The sequence below is a fragment of the Entelurus aequoreus genome, linkage group LG16, assembly GCF_033978785.1.
Source record: "Entelurus aequoreus isolate RoL-2023_Sb linkage group LG16, RoL_Eaeq_v1.1, whole genome shotgun sequence".
In the NCBI taxonomy this organism is placed as follows: domain Eukaryota; kingdom Metazoa; phylum Chordata; class Actinopteri; order Syngnathiformes; family Syngnathidae; genus Entelurus; species Entelurus aequoreus.
Window position 1 is genome coordinate 36,338,959 of NC_084746.1, and position 22,500 is coordinate 36,361,458.

At 38.7% G+C, this 22,500-nt stretch overlaps 2 protein-coding genes across 3 annotated transcripts in view; one reads left to right on the plus strand and one right to left on the minus strand.

Moving 5' to 3' along the window:
* Nucleotides 1-22,500, minus strand: part of LOC133630909 (mitochondrial adenyl nucleotide antiporter SLC25A24-like) — a 41,242-nt gene that overhangs the window by 10,685 nt on the left and 8,057 nt on the right. Inside the window, exons 1-4 of one of the 2 annotated variants that reach the window (XM_062022752.1) lie at nt 5,740-6,359; nt 5,523-5,649; nt 3,359-3,446; nt 234-345 (exon numbers count right to left, since the gene is read on the minus strand). In XM_062022752.1, coding sequence (XP_061878736.1) covers nt 234-345; nt 3,359-3,446; nt 5,523-5,649; nt 5,740-5,910 — 498 coding nt within the window. In that variant the 5' untranslated portion in view covers nt 5,911-6,359. Of the gene's footprint in view, nt 1-233; nt 346-3,358; nt 3,447-5,522; nt 5,650-5,739; nt 6,360-22,500 lie in introns of those variants that run through there. The other variant, XM_062022753.1, reaches the window with a different exon arrangement.
* LOC133630911 (EEIG family member 2-like) overlaps nt 12,441-22,500 on the plus strand; it is a 16,399-nt gene continuing 6,339 nt past the window's right edge. Inside the window, exons 1-6 of the mRNA XM_062022756.1 lie at nt 12,441-12,818; nt 16,387-16,507; nt 16,663-16,692; nt 18,099-18,215; nt 18,292-18,338; nt 20,100-20,203. Coding sequence (XP_061878740.1) covers nt 12,673-12,818; nt 16,387-16,507; nt 16,663-16,692; nt 18,099-18,215; nt 18,292-18,338; nt 20,100-20,203 — 565 coding nt within the window. The 5' untranslated portion in view covers nt 12,441-12,672. The remainder of the gene's footprint in view (nt 12,819-16,386; nt 16,508-16,662; nt 16,693-18,098; nt 18,216-18,291; nt 18,339-20,099; nt 20,204-22,500) is intronic.

Here is a 22,500-nt window from a genome sequence, read left to right on the forward strand (position 1 = left end):
ATACTTTATAAGTGTAAGCAGGATATATTACACGGTAACAAACTGGGCGGTCACTTTCTTAATTGGGATTAAGATTTATCGGGTGAGTGCAGCGACGGCTCTGGCCTAATTATTTCCGACAGTCAAAGTCTTTCAAAGCGGCAGCCAAAATGTTGACTGCGGCAAGAATAAATCTATACAGAGCCATCAGAGGACGACAGGAAAGTGTTTAATTACGTGCGAATGACTCGTACCGTAGAGTGTTTCCAGTAGCGTATGATCTCCTGCAGGTTGTGAGCGGGGTGAAACAGGAAGTAGTCCCTCCACTCGTTCCAGTCCACCATCATGGTGCCGTCGATGTCCATACTAGACAAACACACACACACACACACACACACACATTTGTTTCAACACAGTGTCATGTTTTACAGAGCATCCTTAACTACTTTTTTTGTGGTTGGTCCTTGAAACAACAGCACGGGTACACTCTTGTCACATAGAGGATCTTTGACTAGCCTTTATGTTGTAGGTCCTTGTAACTAACAGATCACTCCTATCACGTAGACGATCTTTGACTAGTGTTTGTGCAGTAGGTCTTACAAAATAGTGGCATACTTTTGTCACATCTAGGATCTATGACCAGCAGTTATTTAGTATGATTAGCATTTATGCAGTGAATCTTTAAAACCAACAGACCACTCCTGTCACGTAGACGATCTTTGACCAGTGTTTGTACAGTAGCTCCGAAGAAATAGTGGTACGCTTACTGTCACATGACTAGCAGTTGTGCAGGAAACCCTTCAAAATGTAGAGCAGGGGTTCTTAACGTTTTTGACATCGGGGCCCAACGTTTCCACTACAGAGGGGCCTGGGGCCCACTCAAGTAATAACACTGAATTAGTAATTTTACTCTTGATTCTGATTAATCGTATTCGATAACCTACTTACAGTTTACAACCTTATCAAATGATATGAAACCATGTGTTAATAACAACAATTGTTATTTTTTTAACACATAAACCTTAGACTTAGGTCAGGCTGATTAAAAAAATAAGTACTAACTAAATACACTGCATAAGAAGGGACTCGTGAATAACTGATGACAAATAAATGTACATAAAAGTATATAGTGCTAAAATAAATAATCAAACTGTCAATAAAATAAAGTGCAAATTAAAATATAGCTTTATGTTGTAGGTCTTTCAAACTAAGAGGGCACTTCTGTCATGTAGAGGATATCTGACTAATGTGTGTCCTAAAAAATAGTGGTGTACTTCTGTTGCATATAGGATCTATGACTAGCAGTTTTTTGCAATATATCCTTAAAAATAGCACGGAGCGCCTGTCATGTAGCGGATCTTTGATTAGCATTTATGCAGTAGATCTTTGAAACCACCAGTGCCGTCCTGACATTTAGAGCAATGGTCTTCAAACCCTGGGACCTACAAACTGATCCTGAGAAAGAGCAGGGACCCCTTACTAAAATTGTGATTGTGTTTTTAAAAATAATCTGGTCTTAAAGATACCTTGTTATTGCAATACTTAGTGCACTACTGCATTAAAATATTCAAATAATACAGTATAGTGCCGCCAATAGCTACCTGGCGAACTGGCGTGCTAATCACAAGCTGACAATCAGCATAATGTTTGCTAGCTGGCCCCACCAATTGCTTGGTGGCTACTAGCGCCTTAATCTTTAGGCTGGCAACTGGTGCACTAATTGCTAGTTGACCACTAGCACGCTGATTGCTAGCTGGCAACTACCGCACTACTAATCCCTAGCTGGCAAGTGGCGTGCTCGCTGGCAACTGCCACAGTCATCGCTAGCTGGCTACCGAGACCCTAATTGCTAGCTAATGACAGCTATCTTGCATGCTAACATGAATACAATAATATAATTATTCATGTTTTTACAGTGAGTTGGGCGGCCATGCCACTAGAGTTTCTAAACTACACGCACTGTATTGGATCAATGTATCTGAGTATTTTAAGACATTTACACTTGTGGAAAAATTGCAGGGGGAATGTAAAAAATATCCATCCATCCATCTTCTTCCGCTTATCCAAGGTTGGGTCGTGGGGGCAGCAGCCTAAGCGGGGAAGCCCAGACTTCCCTCTCCCCCAGCCACTTCGTCCAGCTTCTCCCGGGGGAAAAATCTAATCAACCAAATATTTCACGACTCCCTTGCAGTACCTCTTTAAACACACTGGGGGTCACGGATCCCCTGTTAAAGACCTCTGATGTAGAGGATCTTTGATTAGTGTTTTTGCAGTAAATACTTTAAAAACACAGCAGAGTACTTTTGACCTATGGAGGATCTTTGATTAGCATTTTTGCAGTAGCTCTTTTAAACCAATAGAGCACTCCTGTCACGGAAAAGATCTTTGAACAGCGTTTGTGTAGTAGCTCGGGAAAAATATTGGCAAACTAACGGTCACATGACGAGCAGTTTTGCAGTATATCCTTAAAAATTGCAGGGAGCTCCTGTCATTTGGAGGATCTGTGATTAGCATTAATGCAGTAGATCTTTGAAACCAACAGAGCACTCTTGTTACATATAGGATCTCTGGCAAAGAGTTTTGCTGTAACAGCAGAAAATTCCTGTTGTGTAGAGGATATTTGATTAGTATTTATGTTGTAGGTCAGGACTATTCAACTAGACACCAGACCAACCCGCGAGTTCAGTTAGAAAAATATGGAAGCAACCAACACATTTTATCAGATTCCTATAAACAGTAGAACTCCGTCTTATACCTGAACTTTGACTAGAATTTATAGCTGTATGTCCAAAACCAGCAGTGTCCCTGTTGTAGAGACAAGTTTTTTTTCTTAACTAAGTTATACAAACAATTTAGTGTTGCCAATCAACATATCCCCCCCAACCCCGTAGGGGACAAGCGGTAAAAAATGGATGGATGGATGGAAGTTATGCAAACAAATTATTAGACACAAATTAAAATGTCTACTGCACAGGATGTTGGTGCTCAGGAATATACAAAACAATACAAATAGCAAAGGCAGAAGTCCAGTTCCCACGGTCTTTAGTTATCTGGGAATATGTCCTCCAAAACAATTTAGCTGAATATCCCTGCTGTAAGTCATTGAAACCAACACAGTATTTGTGTCATGTCAAGGATATTTTATTAGTGTTTTTTGCAGTAGGTCTTTGAAAATAGTGAAGTGCCCCCGTTAGAGGATCTTTGAGCTAATGTTTTGGTCATCATTGGCAACATGAGACATTACAAACAGGAAACAGCTCTGTCAATCTAACTGACAGAGCTTTTGTATTCATGAATGAACATACAAAAAAAATCTAACAAAAGTCCTACTTTCACCTTAGTAAGAAGTATGTGAAGTTAAACAAGCAGGTAAGCAAACCTCTGCAGGATTTTCAGGGCATCCACTCTGTTGATGTTCATGCCCAGTTCTGCAAGGGTCTGCTGGACCTCGGTGGCATCAATGCGCCCTGACATGGAGATAATAGTATGACAGTTACACTGTAAGCAAATGACCAGGATTTCACAGCATTTAACAGTATTTGTTCGCAGTAAATACTGTAAACGTTCTGTAACATTAGACTGTAAAAATACCATCCATCCATCCATTTTCAACCGCTTATCCCTCTTGGGGTCACGGGTGGTGCTGGAGCCTATGCCAGCTGCACTCGGGCGGAAGGCGGGGTACACCCTGGACAAGTCGCCACCTCAACGCAGGGCCAACACTACCCTTATATTTCACAGCAAGTAACGGTTACTTCACAGTAAAATACTGAAATCATAGTCCTGTGAAGATATTTTGCAGTAAATTACTGTTAATGTTACTGTAAAGCAGGCCTGGGCAATTATTTTGCCTTGGGGGGCCAAATTTAGAGAAAAAAATGTGTCTGGGGGCCGGTATATTTGATTTTTAGGAACTCTAATACAAAACCTCACAATAATGTCTGATTAAATGCCAAAAACGTTATGACGGACCGCCGTGAAAAACGGAATGGAATTTTACATTGAATGAGACACCCAGAATGTACGTAAAAATAAAGAATGTGGGATTTACAATATTAACTATGAACGATAAAACACTGAATATTGACAACATATGAATATCACACCCCCTCTCGATAGACATATTTTACAATCAAGCGAAACACAACAAAAATGCAACAAACACAGTGAAATATGAATGCGAAGGGTAAAAAAAAAACCCACCTACAATCTGATATATCTGATATAATCACTAAACTTTAGAACTTTGCTGTAAAAATCTCCTTCCGTGTCTGTCCCTGACACCCGCATTTCAGGATGGCCGCTCTGGAAACACTCTGTGGAAACGCTCCCCACACACACTGCTTGGTGCCTCTTAGTGCTTTGGTGCCATAGTAACTAATTAGATTACCATAGTAACTAGTATATCATGCAAAAGGTCAGATTCCAACCATTGAAATACTTTGTATAGTTCAAGGCTTAGGTCATTTAAAAACATCACTGCATATCATAATGGCAGCTACAGTTTCGATCTCAACATTTTTTTTTTTATTATTTGGGAATGTCCGGCGGGCCAAATTGAAAGGCTCAATGGGCCACATGTGGCCCCGGGCCTTAAATTGCCCAGGTCTGCTGTAAAGGGAATGCAATATTGTCACGGATGTATGACTTCCAGATTTAACTGAAGATGTTTTCACACCATATAAATGTTTTTAAAATAACACAAATGTTCAGCATGATGCTGTAGGTCAGTGGTCCCCAACCTTTTTTGCACCACGGACCGGTTTATTGTAGGCAAATAATTTTCAGGGACCGGCTTTCCACTTGTGCAAGATAAATGCAGGCTTGTTTCTTTGCAATGAGATGCAGATGGAAATCAGCCTTTGGCTACTATCTGTCACATTTATATTTTGTATGTTCATTAATGTGCATTGTATCATGTCACAAAATTTGAAAAATTCTAACAAATAGCAACTTCCTATGAGGAGTTTTATTGGGGTTAGGATTAGGGTTAACCCTATAAACAAGCTTATTGGTATGTCTAGTGGGACAGGAGAAAGTTAAGTCGGAGAAAATGCATCCATCCATCCATTTTCTACCGCTTGTCCCGTTCGGGGTCGCAGGGGTTGCTGGAGCCTATCTCAGCTGCATTCGGGCGGAAGGCGGTGTACACCCTGGACAAGTCGCTCTCTCATCACAGGGCCAACACATATAGACAGACAACATTCACACTCACATTCACACACTAGGGCCAATTTAGTGTTGCCAATCAACCTATCCCCAGGTGCATGACTTTGGAGGTGGGAGGAAGCCGGAGTACCCGGAGGGAACCCACGCAGTCACGGGGAGAACATGCAAACTTCACACAGAAAGATCCCGAGCGCAGGTTTGTATTGTGAAGCAGACGCACTAACCCCTTTGCAGTCGTTTATAAATTATTTAATGTTTCTCTGCGGCCCAGTAGCAAATGCGTCACGGACCGGTACCGGTCCCCGGACAGATGGTTGGGGACCCCTGCTGTAGGTCACCAGTGTGTGATGCAACTCTTTCAAACAAACTCCTACCATCGTTGTTTTTGTCCAGACTCTTGAACGTCAGCAGCAGCTTCTTCTCGTGATCTTTCAAATATTTGGTGAACTCCTCGAAGTCGAGACTTCCGTCCTTATTCCGGTCACCGGTCATGACAATTTTCTGCAAACACACATAATAATGTAGTTTCATAATTCTCTCAACAAGTGTCTGCAGATGGGGTTCGGCTCCACACTGTCGCGGTTGTTGTACCTGTGCAGCACCTTGACGGAACACTCCCATTGCCTTCAGGCCCGCCCGTAGTTCGGCGACATCCACTTTTCCATCTTTATTCGCGTCTAACTTTTCAAACAGGTCCTGATACGACCGCTCACGATCGGCATCCCAGCACCGGGCTGTGGGGAGCAGCCAGCTGCGGAACATAGTGCGGCAGGCAGGCCGAGCAGCGCGTTGCGAAAAGGGTGGAATTAATCCATGTCGGAAGCCATCCGCGACGACGTTACTCGTACAAACACGAGAAGTGTGATTTTAAACGAGCGGTTTGTTTGTCGTCGGGTTATTTTACATGCAGTCCAAACACTCCTAAGCCTTCCAGGGGAACTGCAGCAGTGTGATGGAGGGCGGAGCTACGGTCGCTGCGTCGCTGCTATTCGCAGCATTTTCTGCAGAAAAACAGCAACGACGTTAATAAGATAGAACAAGCGTCGATACATACAATCCGCAGACTCGACTTCTCCTAGCATTTTCTTCATAATCGTTTGCTTTTATTCCAGTTTTACGGGGGCGGCTATGCAGGAAATGTTTGGCCTAATCTCTCCATCTCTCCACAGACGTGTCAGCTGAAACATGCAGTGTGGAGTTTCCTCGCGTGCAGTACTGTGAATGGCCACAAGAGGGGAGTGTTTCTTCGCATGCCAAGAGACGTATTTTTACTAAATAATTGTATTTTACTATGACGCTATAATTGTTGACACTACGGCAATACAGTCAAACTCAAGGCCCGGGGGCCAGATCTGGCCCACCACATCAATTGGTGTGGCCCCCAAAAGCGTGGAAATAACATGTGTAAATAAAGTACCTTATCTTTTCTTAATAGATAGATAGATAGATAGATAGATAGATAGATAGATAGATAGATAGATAGATAGATAGATAGATAGATAGATAGATAGATAGATAGATAGATAGATAGATAGATAGATAGATAGATAGATAGATAGTACTTTATTGATTCCTTCAGGAGAGTTCCCTCAGAAAAAATTAAATTCCAGCGGCAGTGTATAGAATTGAGAGATAATTTAAAAAGTAAATAATAAATCAATCAATCAAACTCTATTTATAAAGCACTTTTCATACATATGTAACAGGGCCAATTATGTAATGTAAATAATGTATCTTATAATGTAGTAATATTGTTATGATTACACAAAATGTGTAAGTTACGTGAAAATACCTGAAGTTCTTTTGACGTTTTTTCAATATGTGGAACCAATGTCTCTCGTTGTCCCTCCTACTGCAATAATTGTTGCGACACCTGTCTCTTTATATGCGTTGGACACGCCTTCCTACTTCCCTTTTGGACACGATAACGGGAGAAGTAGGCATCCATGCGACGACAGAAAATGTATTGTCTTGTTAAGAACTTAAGTTCACTTTTTTGTTCTGTATTATTATATTTGTGTAGGGGCTTGACTATTGGCAAAAAATTATTGACAATAGTATTCTCTGTGGCAGCACTGTGGCAGAGGGGTTAGTGCGTCTGCCTCACAATACGAAGGTCCTGGGTTCGATCCTGCGCTCGGGATCTTTCTGTGTGGAGTTTGCATGTTCTCCCCGTGACTGCGTGGGTTCCCTCCGGGTACTCCGGCTTCCTCCCACCTCCAAAAACATGCACCTGGGGATAGGTTGATTGGCAACACTAAATTGGCCGTAGTGTGTGAATGTGAGTGTGAATGTTGTCTGTCTATGTGTGTTGGCCCGGCGATGAGGTGGCGACTTGTCCAGGGTGTAGCCCGCCTTCCGCCCGAATGCAGCTGAGATAGGCTCCAGCACCCCCGCAACCCCAAACGGGACAAGCGGTAGAAAATGGATGGATGGATGGATGTATTCTCTGTATTATCAGGTATTTTTTATTTCACCGTTGTACGTAACTCACCTTTCATCCACGATAACGTGAGAGGGGCTCGACGATGGCAGAAAATTGACAACAATTGTATTCCCTGTATTATCAGTAAAGTGCATCTGAGCTGCAACTCATGGTGTCGGTCGTGTTTCATAAAATCCACACAACGCAGAGGAAAAGACCACCGGTTACACATAAAAGAAATGCAACGCAAAGTGCTTTACAAAGTTAAAAACAATACCCCGGTGACCCATATCCCCCATTATCACATACGTACACATGGATACAGATACCAAACACAAACACACACACATGACATACACATATATGTAACAACATGGACAAATGGTTGCATGACTGAGTACAGAGGAGACATGTGAGTAAACACTATCACAGGAGCCATCTGCACCAAGAGGTCATCAGACCATGGCCAACAGGACGCTAACACAAAAGCGCCCCCACAAGCATGGCTGATAACCCCTGAGGGAGATGGCTCACCAGAGGAACGTTGGAAAATAAAAAAAATACAACTTGTAAAATAGTAAAAACCAGGGATAAAGAATAAAATACAAGTAAGACATATGAAGATTAATAGCAAAAAAAAACATAAAAATAAAATGAATATGCTGCAAATAAATAATCAATAAATAGAACTAAATAAAATCATGTATAACTAATAAGATAAAAAGTTTTTTAAAAAAATGACTTCGATAAAATGATTAATATCAGGTAAAAGTGTATTACAAAAATAAATGTACTGCATACAATTACATATATTCACACATTAATCATCTCTAATAATAAAACAAAATATTATATCATCATACATTTCAAAACAATGTTAATGTTAAAACAAAAATAAATACTCAAATATCTGCTTGACTTATGATTTCCAAGCAAGTATTCCAACAAACTGTTCACGTAAAAATTTTACAGTAAACATTTTCCATCCAACCATCCGTTTTCTACCGCTTGTCCCTTTTGGGGTCGCGGGGGGTGCTGGAGCCTATCTCAGCTGCATTCGGGCGGAAGGCGGGGTACACCCTGGACAAGTCGCCACCTCATCACAGGGCCAACACAGATAGACAGACAACATTCACACTCACATTCACACACTAGAGCCAATTTAGTGTTGCCAAGCAACATATCCCAATGTGCATGTCTTTGGACGTGGGAGGAAGCCGGAGTACCTAGAGGGAACCCACGCAGTCATGGGGAGAACATGCAAACTCCACACAGAAAGATCCCGAGCCCGGGATTGAACTCAGGACTACAAAGGACCTTCGTATTGTGAGGCACATGCACTAACCCCTGTTCCACCGTGCTGCCAGTACTGCCAGTAAACATTTTTTTTTACAGTAAAATCCATTTTCAATATAGATTAATAATACACTATCAAACACAACAACCGTAGATTTTACAGAATAAAAAATGTATGTGTATTTGAGATCTGCAAATTTTCAGGACTTATGCAGATCTCAAAAACAGATCAGCAGGTACCACAAGGTAAGAAAAGTTGGTTTTTCATAATATTGTGAAACAAAACGCCAGATAATATGTCTGCTAATGGGTGCCATTTTGCGGTCCTTATACACACACCATAGTAATACATGTATTTCTGACTACGGTAGCCGTAATGGGCCGACAATCCATCAAGCGGTGCGGTTTCAAAGTCATACTAAAACATTGTCACATATTTTTGAGTGCCGTGTGTAATGTTCTATATTCTCAGTGGAACATTTAAAGTTTTGGTGTCATATTGCAGTCTACGCGTATCTCTTATGTGTGACTACAAACTACTGGTCACACTTATCATTACACCTTGTACCAAATAAAATTGCTTCAAGGTGGGTAAGCACAACCAGAATTATTCCGTACATTAGCCGCACCGGGTTATAAGGCGCACTGTCGATTTTTGAGAAAATGAAAGGATTTTAAGTGCGCCTTATAGTCCGAAAAATACGGTACTTTGTCGTGAGTGTAGGCAGCGCTGTTAAGTCTAACTGTGTAAATGAGTGGAGAATGCAGAAACTTTGAGGCATGAATGATTCAGCTGACCTGATGATAAACTAGTTTGAGGAAAATGTATTTTTCATAAGACTACTGTACTTTTCAGTTTTGTAAATATTGACTAGTGTGTGAAGTCTTACTTAAGGTTAAATTTGATTTAGGAATCAGGTCATTAAGTTAAGATAAATGTGCAGCTAAATTGGTAAATGGTAAATGGGTTGTACTTGTGAAGCGCTTTTCTACCTTTTTTAAGGAACTCAAAGCACTTTGACACTATTTCCACATTCACCCATTCACACACACAGATTCACACATTCACACACTGATGCTAACAACCAAATGCGATGGCAAAGGCAATGTTACTACTGTGGTAGCACAGAAAAAAGTGCTTGAGCATGATGGAGCAGCCTGTACACATGATGCTGCCTTCACATTTCTGAATGCCCCCTCATATGTGCCTATCGAGAAACCCGGCCTGACTGAGTCTTTTGTCAGCGTTTTGAATGGGCTGGTTCTTTATAAGATCTAAGCCAGTTATTCCCAAACAGGCTCCATCTAGTGCATAGGTGTCAAACTCAATGCCCAGGGGCCAAATCTGGCCCGCCACATTATTGTATGTGGCCCACGGAAGCCTAGAAATAATATGCGTTAATAAACTGCTTAATCTTTTCTTAGTAAATATATTTGTTATTTCCCTTTTAACATTAAAAATCATGTACTGCATGCAATTGCATATCTTTTAAATTTCAAAATGATCAAAATCTAAATATTATGTTATCATGTATTCCAAAATTATAATTTTTTAAAATAAAGATAAATACTTTACTTAAATATCTGCTTGATTTCAAAACAGATTATCAATCAAATTGTAGACTGTAAAATTGAAGTTTTTTACTGTACAATCAACTTTGGTACTGTTTTTTTCCATATACAGCAAGACACTAAAACAAAAAAAACATTAAAACAAGATTTTACTGGAAAAAAAATAACTGGCAGCTATGTTGCTTGAATTTTACCACTAAAAACAGTGCTGTTGTTTCTTCATTCCATTCCATTTATTCCATTTTTTTATAAGTCGTAAAAAACCCACTGCTTTTACTTTTAAATTCTGGTGACCGAGCTGCCAGTTTTTAAAGTAAAATTTAAATGTTTTTTTTTCAGCTTATGTAAAAAAATATATTGTTAATCAATTATATATATATATATATATATATATATATATATATATATATATATATATATATATATATATATATATATATATATATATATATATATATATATATATATATATATATATATATATATATATATATATATATATACATATACATATATATATATATATATATATATATATATATATATATATATATTCATATATTGCTCATTGTTAAAAGCGGCCCTCTGAGGGCAACCGTAACTGCGACGGGGCCCTCAATGAAAACGAGTTTGACACCCCTGATCTAGTGGAACACCAAAGAATCACTTGATTAAAGTTCAGTGTTATATTTTCCTATATTCAAACACGGTGTTACTGTTTAAACTGTGTGTAATGTCACAGCCAAAATATTAAATGTACTTAACATCTGCTTTGTTTTTAATGAATACTTAGGCATATTACGCTACTGCTCATTATGGTAGGTGGTACTCGGTGAAAAATGTTTGAGAACCACTGATTTTAGCCATATTTTGAACACCACTGTCTTAAACAGGGTTGTCAAACTCATTACAGCTCAGGGGCCGCAAAAATCATGGCATAATAACTTAAAAATATTAACCACTTCAGATTGTTTTCTTTGTTTTGCTTTGATCAAAAATAGAATAAGCACATTATGAAAATGTATATTTTACGAATAATTCTCTCAGCAAAACATTTCAAGTTTGTTGAAAATTCTGAGGAAAATAATTGGTGCCGTTTAAAACACAGTCTCAGTGTATTTAAAAAGGCATTAAACTTCAAGCACACATTTTTACAATGGAGTTCAGGGTATGCAACTTGCTTTCCACCAACTGCGAGCTTTAACTACTACGAAGATGTTGACTTAAGTCTTTGCATCTGAGAGTTTCGTTATTTCATCCATCCATCCATTTTCTACCGCTTGTTCCTTTCGGGGTCGCGAGGGGGTGCTGGAGCCTATCTCAGCTGCATTCAGGTGGAAGGCGGGTTATAACCTGGACAAGTCGCCACCTCATCCATTTAGTGGATCCTTTACAAGGAAAGAAAAGATGCGTTGATACTGCATCAGTCTGCCGCCATCTGCTGCCAGCCATAACAGGAGCCGCTGATTGCTTGCACCTGCGCTGATTGGACTAGCAGCAGCCAATCCGGAGGGCGCTTAAAGTCAGCTGACACTTCATCTTTAAAGAGTGTCATGTGTGATGTGGGTTGCACTGAAATTGCTATTGCAAAAAAAAAAGAAAAAAGTTTAGAACCGCAGTTTCTTTCAATAAAAAAATTACAGCTCATTTGTATACTTAGCAAACTCATCTTGCAGGCAGCGGGCCCGATTAAACCTGTTCGCGGGCCTGATATGGCCCACGGGCCGTATGTTTGACACCACTGGTCTTAAAGGTTCAATTAAAACTGTATTGATTACCTGGGTGGTGAGTCATTTGTACGTTTTAACAATAGCAGCAAATGTTCACGTCATTTTAAAAGCAGTAACAATATCCAAAGTTGGGCTGTATGACTCCTAGTAAGAGTTGAAATATGTTTGTAGACTCTGTTTCGTCATAAGACGTATTGTGACGATTTTATAGGCGGCCTCAATGATCTTCAAGGTGTGTTGCAGACGGAGCAGAAGTAGCAAGTATGATATAGTGGCGTGTTGTGAAGCTGCAGACTAATTACTTAGTGTGTGATGAATGAGTAAAGAGTTGTTGCAGCCAATGAAAACACGACATGGCTGCCCACGCTTGACGCGCGGCTGTGTAGCGGTGGGTGGGAACGTGGAAGCGATGTTGAAGTTTGAATCGCAACAGCTGAGGAGGGCATTGGAGAAAAGTTCCAACTGTATCTTCGACGCCTTGTTTCTCTCAGTGGACGCATCATGTCGTTCATTCTAATGAAAAAGAAACGATTCAAATTCAAAGTGGACTTCGACTTGGAAGAGCTGTCGTCGGTTCCCTTTGTCAACGGCGTTATTTTTTGTAAAGTTCGCCTCTTGCGCGGAGGCTTCGTCCAGGAGTCTTCCCGGTAAGTTTAGCAACTATTTTTTAGCAGACGTGAACGAAGTATTTACTTGTTCATAACAACCATTTGGGACAGTATTGTATTAAAGTGAGCGTTTGCTGTTCAACTAACTTGTTGTCGTAAACGCTAGTCGTAACATTGTACCCATAACAACTTAACATTACAGTCAGCTAAATATTTGCTGCCTCTGTGACACCTAATAATATGAATCGAAAGTGCGTATTAGCTCATTAAGTTAACTTTAAATATTGTGTTCAACATCGGCTACACAGTAGCTAGGCTGCAGAACGTACCACAGTACTTTCGTCTATTTTTATACGCCGTCATTTCTAATAGTCAACTACCACTGTATATTTTAACTTAATCTGTGTAAAATGAATGACTTTTAATTTATTAAATAAACTAAATAGGTTAATTCGCCGGACTCTAAAACATTCGAGCTTTGTTGTTGCTAGACATGTTGATGCAGTACTACGTATTAGCACTTTCGTGTATTGTTACACTGTAATTCCAAATGCCGTCAGTAAGCACCTTGCCTTTAACTACATTTTTATGACATTCATTATAGCAATGCGTTTCAGTTAATCAAATTGAAGTTGATATTGAGATTTAGCTATGTGGTTGCTAGACAAGTAGAGCACGCCAATGAACGTATCAGCACTTTCGTGTATTTATATTTACACGCCTTAATTTTGCTTAATTTTAGATACAGTATCAGAATTAGCTTTGTTGGCCAGGTATGTTTAACACATATAATCTGACTTGTTCAACTAACTTGTTGTCGTAATCGCTAGTCGTAACATTGGAGCAATAGCAACTTAACATTACAGTCAGCTAAATATTTGCTGCCTCTGTGAAACCTAATATTATGATTCGAAAATGCTTATTAGCTCATTAAATTAACTTTAAATATTGTGTTCAACATTGGCTACACAGTTGCTAGGCTGCAGAACTATGAACGTATCAGTACTTTCGTCTATTTCTATACGCCGTTTTTGATTGATTAATTGATTGAGACTTTTATTAGTAGATCGCACAGTACAGTACATATTCCGTACAATTGACCACTAAATGGTAACACACAAATACGTTTTTCAACTTGTTTTAAGTCGGGGTCCACGTTAATCAATTCATGATAAATTTCTAATAGTCAACAATCACTGTATATTTGTACTTAATCTGTGTGAAATTAATTTTAGTAATGACTTGTAGTTTATTGAATAAATTATAAATAAATAAAGGGGTTATATTTGTATAGTGCTTTTCTACCTTCAAGGTACTCAAAGCGCTTTGACAGTATTTCCACATTCATCCATTCACACACACATTCACACACTGATGGCGGGGGCTGCCATGCAAGGCGCTAACCAGCAACCATCAGGAGCAAGGGTGAAGTGTCTTGCCCAAGGACACAACGGACGTAACTAGGATGGTAGAAGGTGGGGATTGAACCCCAGTAACCAGCAACCCTCCGATTGCTGGCACGGTCACTCTACCAACTTCGCCACGCCGTCCCTATAAACTCAATAAACTCATAATAAACTCAATAAGTTAATTCGCCGGACTGTATAACATTCAAGCTTTGTTGTTGCTAGACATGTTGATGCAGTACTACCATCAACGTTTTAGCACTTTCGTGTGTTTTTACACTGTAATTCTAAATGTAGTCAGGAAGCCCTGTGCCTTTAACTACATTTTTTATGACATTCATTATAGCAATGCGTTTCAGTTCATCAAATATAAGTTGATATTGAGATGATTAGCCTTAGTTGAAACATTTTAGCTATGTGGTTGCTAGACAAGTAGAGCACGCCAATAAACGTATCAGCACTTTCGTGTATTTATATTTACATTCCTTAATTTTGCTTAATTTTAGATACAGCATCAAAATTTGCTTTGTTGGCCAGGTATGTTTAACACGTATAATCTGACTTGGTAGACTGTGCTGTCTTTGTGAAATGTAAACAATAAATATTAACAATTAACTAATAAGTGTTCTCGGCTAAAACTGTGTAAAATGAATTCAATTGCATGTGTCCTCTAAGACAAATGCAACTAAAACGTGATTCTGTATTCATTTGTTGTACAACAAGTCCATCAGCATTTTTTAAAATAAACTTCTTAGTAAAAAGGGAACATGAAAGTACTTAAATTTACTTTGTCTACGTTTACATATACACTACCAGTCTATGGTAATAAATCTTGACTGGTACTGTATGTGTTTACATTTACTGTATTTTTCGGACTATAAGTCGCAGTTTTTTTCATAGTTTGGCCGGGGGTGCGACTTATACTCAGGAGCGACTTATGTGTGAAATTATTAACACACTACCATAAAATATCAAATAATATTATTTAGCTCATTCATGTAAGAGGCTAGACGTATAAGATTTCATGGGATTTAGCGATTAGGAGTAACAGATTGTTTGGTAAACGTATAGCATGTTCTATATGTTACAGTTATTTGAATGACTCTTACCATAATATGCTATGTTAACATACCAGGCACATTCTCAGTTGGTTATTTATGCGTCATATAACGTACACTTATTCAGCCTTTTGTTCACTATTCTTTATTTATTTTAAATTGCCTTTCAAATGTCTATTCTTGGTGTTGGGTTTTATCAAATAAATTTCCTCCAAAAATGCGACTTATACTCCAGTGGGACTTATATATGTTTTTTCCTTCTTTATTATGCATTTTTGGCAGGTGCGACTTATACTCCGGTGCGACTTATACTCCGAAAAATACGGTATATGGGTTGCAACTTTCTGGACTGGACTTTCACAATATTATGCTAGACCCACTCGACGTCCATTGCATCCGGTCTCCCCTAAAGGGGGGGCGGGGGGCGGTCACCCACATCTGCGGTCCTCTCCAAGGTTTCTCATAGTCATTCACATTGACATCCCACTGGGTTGTGAGTTTTTCCTTGCCCTTATGTGGGCTCTGAACCGAGGATGTCGTTGTGGCTTGTGCAGCCCTTTGAGACACTTGTGATTTAGGGCTATATAAATAAACATTGATTGATTGAAATACCTTCACCAACCACCATTACTGTGCCTGATTAAGATACTGTACAAATGGAGTATTTTGTCTTTCTTTGTTTTATATGGTGTAGCCTGCAATGCATTTAAACAAAAATTAAACGATAGTGCATAACGGTCACCAAAATAATGACAATATCCTTCCATTGCAAACAATTTGTCCGTTGCATGCAGCCAATATGAGTCACTGTGGAAAATTGAGCCAAGACATAGCTCGTGTCAACGGTTAGCCTGTAATACATCACCATGGAAACATCTTGTTGAAAACAAATCACACATGACTGTACACAACACTTTTCCGGAATACTACTTCCACCATATCCATATTTAAGGATTAATCAGGATTCTCATCTGATTGTCATTTTTATTTCACTTTGGTTAGTCATATTTTTGAAGAAGTCTGTTTTTAAATCTTGCTTCCCTTGCAGGGAGCCCGTAAAAGCCACCCGATTGTCATTTTTATTTTACTTTGGTTAGTCATAGTTTTGAAGAAGTCTGTTTTAATGTCTTGTTTCCCTTGCAGGGAGCCCGTCCAAGCCAACTGTGTGCACTGGAGGAAGCGATTCTCTTTCATGTGTAAAATGAGTGCAAATGCCAGGACAGGTGTCCTGGACCCTTGTGTGTGTCGGGTGTCTGTGCGCAAGGTACACAACATGTTCTGATCTTTTGACAAGACACAAAAAAATAGTGTCAATTAAATCTACTGTGCAGGGATGACAATTATTCATAAAACTTTCAATGTGTGTGTTTGCAGATACGCAACAATCAATTAATTTTTGTATTTTTTTTGTCATGACAGGAATTAAAGGGTGGCAAAGCATTTGCAAAGGTACTTATTTTTACTGGACCTTGGTGTATTATTAACCACAAATGTTTTTATTCTACTTTAGTTCCGGCGTTAGGTAATGATTAAAACTGCCTGTAAACTCTTGATGTTAACAAGTAACTATTATGACCAGTTCCAAGTAGGGGTGTAACGACTGATCAATATATCCATAGATCACTTTATATTCCTAAATTTCAAGTATATCGATCTGTGCTCATCAAGTTGGCCTTCTGGAAGACCCAATATCCTTTTGAAAAGGCAATAATACAATTTTATCAATACTAGGAAAAGGAAAACCATTGGATTTAAAAACAGCAGACTTTTTTTTAATGACGTTTAGCACTTTTAATGATAAGGACATTGAATCCGTTTGCCTGTCTGTGGCTTCATCAAAGCAAAAATGGCGGATACCTACGGTGGCCGAGAAAGGTCATAAATTACAACACAAAAACTTGGAGCTACAGCACGATGGCAAAAGCCACAACAAATAAAAATTACACACAAATCAACTTTAAGTCACAAAAGATGCGACGGACAAAACGTAAGTGACGACATAGCAAGTTCGCTGATGGACCAGGTTCAGACGGAAGGTTTTAAAAAAGTAATAAACATAGTACATTATCATTGGAAAAGTAGAAAAAAAAAAGGTAAAAATGACTGAATAAGTGGTCAGATTTTGCTTACTTTTTCAAATTCATTCCTAACACCCTCGGCCATTTGGTCCATCTGTCACTTTGTTTACGTTTTTATTATGTTCCGTGTTTATTCAGAAGAAAGTAGTAGCAAGTCAAACAACTTCTCATTTAACTTGAAAATATTTGATTTCACTTAATTTTCTCAGGTACAACTACTGTTAATTCAACCTGAAAGGATGTTTGTTGCAGTTTATTTTTGATAGTAATATTGTATTATTTTTATGTTAAAAAACAACAGCGGAAGTAGCAGGTAAATCTATTGTTAAAATGTTGGTGACTGTACTTTTATTGAAAATTGCTTGAATGTTGAAAATATTTCCTCTTGCTAATTCAACCTAAAGTGTTGGTTGCACTTTATTCAAATAGGAGGTGAACGCATCGGCCGTTATTTGTTGTTTACTTGCTTGTTTGTATCCATAATTAATTATACCTAATTCCCTTACAAAAAAAACACACATAGAAAACTTCACCTGCAGTGTCCAATATCCATTTATTTATTTCAGTCACATTGGTTGAATATTTTTTGCTAAAAAGTTACTGAGTCACCTAATAGTTTCGGATCCTATCGTTCTAAAAAAATAATATTGTCCCTGAATCGTATCGGCAAACACAAATTCTAAATCGAATCAAATCGTTGTTAAAACAAATTGTTACACCTCTAGTTCCAAGTGTTGCTTTCACTTATGTTTTGATCACTTGCATTGATCTGTGCAGCTGGGCTTTGCTGATTTAAACTTGTCTGAGTTCGCTGGGTCGGGCAGCACCACAAGGAGGTGCCTCCTGGAGGGATATGACACCAACAAGACCAGACAGGACAATTCCATTCTCAAGGTACCATGCCATAGTTACTTATCTATGTACATAAGTATCCATCCATCTACCTATTGACATTCTGGCTGTCTTACAGGTTGTCATCACTACACAACTCATGTCTGGAGACCCCTGTTTTAAAACGTGAGGGCTTTTTGCTTTGTTACTCAAATATTAAACTTAAATGCAATTAATCTAGTCCAGGAGACACAACTGTCAACATCATTAAGTCCTTATTAATACATGTCATGCTTTTTGTAACATTTAACAGTTATACAAACATTACTAGAAACATTACTAAATCAAATTAAACTAAAATTAAATTACTCATCAATAGTCATTAGCTTTCTAAAGGCAGCTGACGATTTTTACAAGTCTAGAAAGGGTTACATTAGTGATGAACATGAAGGCAGGGAACAAATACTCAGGCCTCTTCCCATTGGGGTATACAATAGGCTATTTTCTTTTTATATTATTGTCGATTTTGCCATATGGAACTGAGCAGCTAGGATAATCACTAACTTTTAAGAACAGGCATGTGACATTTTTTTAACATTCATTTTCACCTCAAAATACCACTTTCGCGTTTTTTAAATCAAATAAAAAAAAGGATCTCAACAAAATTTGTTGAACGCTGGCCTTAGCCGCAGGTACTCGCTGCTCCTCTTGTCGAAACGCTGTAGTGAGTTGCAGGAACAGGGAGATGATCACGGGCGCCAAAACAAGCTCGCTGGTTAGTATCATCTAGCTTGCTTACTTGTTGTCGCCTGCGTCCTCTCTCCGAGCCACAACATTGACAGCTTTATACTTTGCTGCTAATCATATTTGGATGATTACAATCCGAACACTGTTATTTCTGAACCACTAAGTTTTAGAGCATTTATTAGTAGCCAGCGAGAAAGTATATTTTTGACGTAACGGATGTAAACAGAGGTCACAATACCGGAAGTATATTACCCGAGGGGGCGTGGCTATAAGATAACGTTGCCAAATGGTAAACAGTTTTAAGTTCTTTGCATGCATGTTATAGAATTCTATTTTACATTTTCGATGATAATAATATTAGAAAATCATCTACTAATACAAAAAATCTGTGGTAAATTGTTAGGACATGTAAGTGTCAGAAAGACATACATTTAAAGGTAAAGTATAGTGTACATTTTCAAAATGTTCTTTCAGGGCTTGCGTGACAGCACTTTGTGCCATTGGAAATGTTCCTCTTTTTTTTCCATCAGTTTTCCCCTTTTTTCCTCAAAAGGTGCTCACATGCCTATAAGAAATAATTTTGCAGAAATTGTTGATCCATTTATTAACTGTACAGCCTTTAGTGTACTGTACATAATTGTTACCATGATGTTTTATTTACCATAACATCCTGTGTCAACAGACTAAACCATCCCTCTTGTCTGATGCTAAAGTGACCCTCAGCAGAGATTAAAGGAGAATTTTGATTGTGCGTTTATCTGAGCGCCGATAACACCTCGCCCAGTCGTTGATGCACTTTTTGCAACAGCTGATATGCGATAAGATTAACACAGAGGAAGTCAAGGGCTCTTTGAGGGTTGGCAGACGGTCATAGCAAAGGATGTGATGCAACACACCCCTGGCAACGCTTCTGACATGTGCAAACTCCCCTTTCTCCGCATTCCTTCCCATAGAAAACACCCTCTACTTGTGTAACAGACAAGTGTAAACCCAGTAGAAGCCCAGTTAGTCAACCCACTGAGTGTTGCTGCATGTGGATGATGATTAATAAACACAGCACGGTGGAAAGATGAGGCATTGATTATATCCATGTGTTTATCATAGCAACACAGTTGAAAATAAAAGGCGTGGTTCCTCTATTCATGTCCGCTGAGGCGCAGCTCGTGAACCATCCACTTCTAACATATACTCTCCCTGCAGCCCATCGTCTACAGCCATGACCGTGTGTATACCTCAGGCTGAGGCCGAGTGTCTCCTCGAGGAGAGGAAGGGAGGAGACATACACACATCCCATTCAGCAACAGGTACAAATATGCGCAAATAATTCCTCCATTTGTAACTAAAGGAGTAATGTAAGATATGTAGTTCTCTTTCATCCATTGTGAAGCACTATGAGTTGGCAATAACAGCAACACGACATAGACACATGTTTTAAAAAAAATCCTGCATCCTGTCATTACAATTTCTTGCAACAGGGGCAGCTATTGCAAAGGGAATCACACACAATAAGACCTTGCTCACGCTGCAGGTCAGTTTCGATTTTTTTTGCCCATATGCGACCTGTATCGGATTTTTTTCATGTCTGTGTGAACATTGCAATTCTGAATTTTTCATTTCCGACCCAGGCCTCTTTCGTATGTGGATACAAATCGGATATACAGTACAGGCCAAAAGTTTGGACACACCTTCTCATTCAATGGGTTTTCTTTATGTTCATGACTATTTAAATTGTAGATTGTCGCTGAACACATGAACACATGTGGACTTATGTACTTAACAAAAAAAGGTGAAGTAACTGAAAACATGTTTTATGTTCTAGTTTCTTCAAAATAGCCACCCTTTTGCTTTGGTTACCGCTTTGCACACTTTTGGCATTCTCTCTGGGAGCTTCAAGAAATAGTCACCTGAAATGTTTTTCACTTCATAGGTGTGCTTGAAGCTCATCGAGAGAATGCCAAGAGTGTGCGATACTTTTTTGTACATGTGATTTTTTTTATTTTTAATACATTTTCAAAAATGTCTACATTTCAGTTTTTTTCTGTCAAGATGGGGTGCTGAGTGTACATGAATGAGAAATAAATCTAACTTTTTGATTTTAGCAAATGGCTGCAATGAAACAAGGAGTGAACAATTTAAAGGGGTCTGAGTACTTTCCGTACCCACTGTGTATGCAATGTCCTCAAGGTGAAAAGCTCCTGCCCTCAGGTCGCATTCATCCGACCAGAACGTCATCAAAATACGATAAGCATCATAATTATTTGCCAAAATAGACGGTTACAAAATGAATAGTTGACAACCGAGCAGAAAACCTGTGAAAAATATTGTTTTAGGGACTCACGTAAAAGTTTTCCAACTGCTTTTTCCAACTGTTCGCTCACAGACGCGCTACGCTCTTCAAGCAGACTCGAAGCAAAATATCCTGTAAAACTGTCAGAGCCAAAACACTTGTACTTTTCCTTCTTAATTTTCTACGCGCAATAATTCGGTTTAGAAAATGTTGAGTTTGGTTCCACAAAATCCTTGAACTTGTCACAAAAGCGCAAGAACTGAGATCGACTTGAATGGAAGTAATTTTGCGACGTCATGACGTCATGTCCGAAAGCGGGTCAGATTGCATTCACATTAGAAATCTTTTTTTTTCTTGTAATGTGAATGGCCACTAATAAGATTTGATTTAAAAAATCAGAATTGGACATCTGAAACTCCAGTGTGAACTAAGTTACTTTTTAATGGGAAATCTATCACTTCTTGGAACCTTTCCTATTGTATTGTATTGTGTGTGTGTGTGTGTGTGTGTGTGTGTGTGTGTGTGTGTGTGTGTGTGTGTGTGTGTGTGTGTGTGTGTGTGTGTGTGTGTGTGTGTGTGTGTGTGTGTGTGTGTGTGTGTGTGTGTGTGTGTGTGTGTGTGTGTGTGTGTGTGTGTGTGTGTGTACTAACAGGATAAATAGGTCATCTTCCATCGCATATGTATTTTAATTTCTAGTAATTATGAAATATTATAACTAGTGTTGAGAAATTGAATAGGGTAGAAAGAAAAAACACTCTGCTTAGTGGTTTGCTTGCCTGTTGTACATTTGACTTGTGCAATCTGATGAGGTCCAATCCAAGAACTAAATAAAATGTTCTGCCTTCACTGTTTGGATGAATATTGCCAGAGAGGTAAAAACTCTCCATATGAAGTCGGGGAATCATTTAACCCTCTGGGGACATTATATTTTGATTATCTTCAAAGCCAAACAGGACATAAAACTCAAGTTTTTTAAGGGCGTAAAAACATCTTGGATTTTTTTTTAATCACTTTTTGCTCTAATTTCTCAATTTTAAGTGTTAAAAATATCAAGCATTTTGACCCTTTTTGAAGGCCTTTTGTTTGATCAAATAATATCATGTTTAAATTCGTAAATAAGACTCATGTCATGCAAATGTATACTAAATGAAAAGGTGACAATTTGATGAAAAGTTTAGAATAAAAATAAAAACATCACATATTTTGCATTTTTGTTCAGTGGATTGATTGGGGGATTTGAGCAAAAAAAAGTACCGATAATTAAACTTTTTTTTTTTAATCCAACATGTTTTCATGCCTTTTGAAAAATGAAGG